Below are 3,798 nucleotides of genomic sequence, written 5' to 3'. Positions count from 1 at the left end.
TAACATGATAGCTTATGAGGGATGAGCTGATTATGATAATAAGACAATTATGACACGCAACACAAGATTCACACAAGACGAGAAGAAGTTTGAATTGGTCCAAAAAAACTAAAACAAGTACAGCTTATGAGTAGGTTATCGCAACCATTATAGTTCTATATTGAAGACTGAAGTTCATTGAAGATGAAGGTGTCATGGTGGTTTGGAGGTCTTACATCAGACCTGAGACAATCAATAGTGACAGTGATGTGACAATAACGTGAACACATGTAATCAACTAACAGAAGTAGGTATAGGCGAATCCACACTTCGTGAGTTTAGAATGATAAGGTTCTATCTCCGTTTAGGGCAGTTCAGAGATATTGAGCGACAAAGTTTTTACATTCCATTATGTTTTGTGAGATGGAACCTTTGTATTTTATGAATTACTAACTCAAAAATGTCAACATTTAAAAAATATAACACCACACAGGCATTAATAAACACCTAATGGATCAGATTATATAAAAAACTAAATTTTGACAAAAATGGAGATAGAACCTTATAATTCTAACTTATAAAGCATTATTTCTTCTGCTGCCACTGGAGGAGAAGCCCCTCTCCCTCCGGGGGGGTCTCTCGGTTCGATATTTCAACCAGCAGGTTAACCACGTGATGATTATAGAGAGCATGGCCAGGATGCTGGCCACGGACAGACACACGGGACCGACGAGCGCCGGCAGCGACGGGGGAGGGGGGCCGACAGTGACGTTGTTCACGAAGATCAGACCCAGGAACAGCAACACCAGCATGGAGAGGAACGTGAAGACGGTGCACACGTAGCCCGTGGTCAGGGCGACGCGCCTGCAACTCTGACAGCTCTCGTAGCCCCCCGCCGCGGCGCTGTCGCGAGAGTTCGAAGAGCCACCCACCACGGCGACGGACGGGACCCCCGCCTGGTGGTCAAGCGCGTCTGGGTGGAGAGGGGGAGGGTGCGCCGGCAGGCTGTCCTGGGGCAGAAGAGGGTCCACCGCCTCGATGTAGAGAGGGAAAGCATCCGTCACTTTAGTGTTATTGGGGAGGTTGCGTATCCGATACTCCGGCACCGGGGTCCGGTGGCGACAGAGCGGGCACCCGATGCGCCAGCCGCGGTCCTCCCGCAGGTGCAGGGTGTTGAGACACTCCTCGCAGAAGGTGTGCAGACACTCCAGGATCTTGGGAGTGCGACGGCCCAGGTCGAAATAGTTGTAGCATATTTTACACTCGTATTCCTCGTAAGGGTAAGAGTGTTCATTCTGCGGGTCCCCGGGTCCTCCGCTTATTCCCGTTAAACTCACCGCCTCTGCCATGTCATCATCATGTCATCCTTTGCCAGCCAGTTTTTCACCCAAATTAACTTCTCATCTGATCATCAGACATCAGATCATCTCTGCTGATAACAGCTCACCAGCTCCCCTCCACACCTAATCCCCACCCCACCACCGGCACCAATTCTGCGTGGGTTCTGAATCTGTATAGGGCTCAAATACCGGAATACAGCTGAGAATACGGTAACTGACGCGGAAGGGGAACTTGCATGATGAGGTAACCTCGCTGGGTTTGGATGGCGTTTCCTTTGTTGGCTCGGTTAGGACGTGCACCGTGCACAGTGCCCCTGCTGCTCAGCCCGGCAAGAATCAACGTCTCGATCAGAGAGTCGTTCCCCCGACGGGACCGTGTTAGTTAGATCACGGATCGTCTGGAGAACTAGGCTACTACAACTATAGGGCACAACCGGAGGCAGGTCAGACAGATTAAAGATGCACAGATCAGATTAGCCCTAATGCAGGTAACGACGTTTAGATTCCAAAATAAGATACCTACCTGTTGCGTTTGGTTCAATGAAATAACCCAATTTATCGTCCTATCTTTTTTTTTGTTGTTGTTGTATTTATCGTTCGGCCGCCTATCTGACTAAATAAAAACGACATGCACCCGTTGGGGTGAGTGAATTAATGTTGTCACTGCGTGGATGACATTAATCCTATTTTAATTGCCACCAGAAGGCGCTCCGTCGCCGTTTCAGCACCGTCTCGGCTGGACAGCGACAGACATTCCAATCAGGAAGCGTAGGACACCTCAAGCTCGCCGCTCGTCCTTCAACTTAAACGCTTGATGAAATGTGATATTTACGGGTTTGGCATTGCAAACCGTGTGTAGTATTTTTAGATCTGTGACAAGGGGTCAAATTGGGTAATTTCATGACGTGAAACGTGAATAAAATGCGCATTTTAAAACCTAAAAAAGTTTGCTTGTTTTTTTTACTTAAAAAAAAGAACACACACACAAAAACAACTATTTGCGAGACATGAGAAACATATAAATATCGTAAAAGTGGTCTGTGTTGATTCATTTTAAGTAGGTTATACTGGAGAAAGAGAGAAGGCTGCTTGCTCACTGCTGTCTGTATACTAGCCTGAGGGCACACACACACACACACACACACACACACACACACACACACACACACACACACACCTCACTTCAGAGCCTTTTGTGAGACACTGAGCACTTAACCTGTGCTTTGATCTAACCTCTGTTCTGACAGGTGACAGACTGACACGCTGACATCACAATGACCATGTTTACCTGAGGGCCAAACCAGAGGGATCAAGGTTGAGCATCATGTCATACTTATTTTGTCAATCAATCAATCAATCAATCAGTGATATTTATTTCAGACTTTTTACAAAGACAGTTTATTACAAAGTGCTTTACAACATGAACATGAAGTTCAAGTTTGGTTTATTTGTCATTATACGTTGAATACAAGTACGCAATGCACCGAAATGCCTCCTCAACACCAACATCAACATCAACAGAACGTAATAAAGATAGTATACAGAGTGTGACTGTGCAGGGTGGAGCTGTAGTCAGTCATTGTAGGAAGCAACGTTGGATATGATTTTGTTTGTGGTTTCTCATGTCTTATTTACATGTATTAAGTGTTCTTTGTAGTATATTGAACCTTGGGTATTGACGGGAGTGGAACTATGTACAAGCCTTCTGGGCTTCGTTCCCTCCTTGCACTGTTTTTTTTTTTTTTTAAATCATGTGCTAAATAAATAAATAAACTAAACTATGGGGACCCCTCCTCCTCTGGCAGGTCAGGTGAGAAGCAACATTTTCACAGTCGTTGAAACTAATTAGAAATTTGGAATGTGAACAGGGATGGACAGAGCAGATGGACGCTTTATTTAACCAGAGAAGTCACATGGCGATTTCACAAGTGAGCCCTGGCCAAGACACTGTGTGTGTGTGTGTGTGTGTGTGTGTGTGTGTGTGAGAGTGTGTGTGTGTGTGTGTGTGTGTGTCTCCACCACCACTACCACCACCACCACTACCATTACCACCTCCACCACCACCACTACCATTACCACCACCACCACCACCACTACCATTACCACCACCACCACTACCTCCACAACCACCACTACTACCACTACCTCCACCCCCACCACCACCACCCCCACAACCTCCACCACCACCACAACCTCCACCACCACCACTACCTCCACCACCACCTCCACCACTACCTCCACCACCAACACAACCACCCCCTCCACGACCACCACCACTACCACCACCACTACCACTACCACCACCACTACCTCTACAACCACCACCACCCCCACAACCACGCCCTCCACCCCCACCACTACCTCCACCTCCACCACCACTACCACTACCACCCCCACCACCACCACCACCTCCACCACCATAACCGCAAACAGCAGGCCCCTAGTCACTCCCTCTCCCAGGCAATTTCATGTGGGATTA

General features: G+C 47.6%; 1 protein-coding gene across 1 annotated transcript; it reads right to left on the bottom strand.

Annotated features, from left to right (window-relative positions):
- Positions 1 to 554: 554 nt before the first annotated feature.
- Positions 555 to 1,328, bottom strand: LOC308172185 (RING finger protein 228-like; the record flags this gene model as incomplete). The annotated part of the gene is made up of 1 exon (XM_080547095.1): positions 555 to 1,328. The coding sequence occupies one exon, from the start codon at positions 1,326 to 1,328 to the stop codon at positions 555 to 557; it is 774 nt and encodes a 257-aa protein (XP_080403221.1).
- Between the last annotated feature and the right edge of the window lie 2,470 nt (positions 1,329 to 3,798).

The sequence above is a fragment of the Nansenia antarctica genome (genome assembly GCF_963989245.1).
Source record: "Nansenia antarctica genome assembly, chromosome: 16".
NCBI classification, from domain to species: Eukaryota; Metazoa; Chordata; class Actinopteri; order Argentiniformes; family Microstomatidae; genus Nansenia; species Nansenia antarctica.
This window is presented reverse-complemented; position numbering and strand designations above follow the sequence as displayed.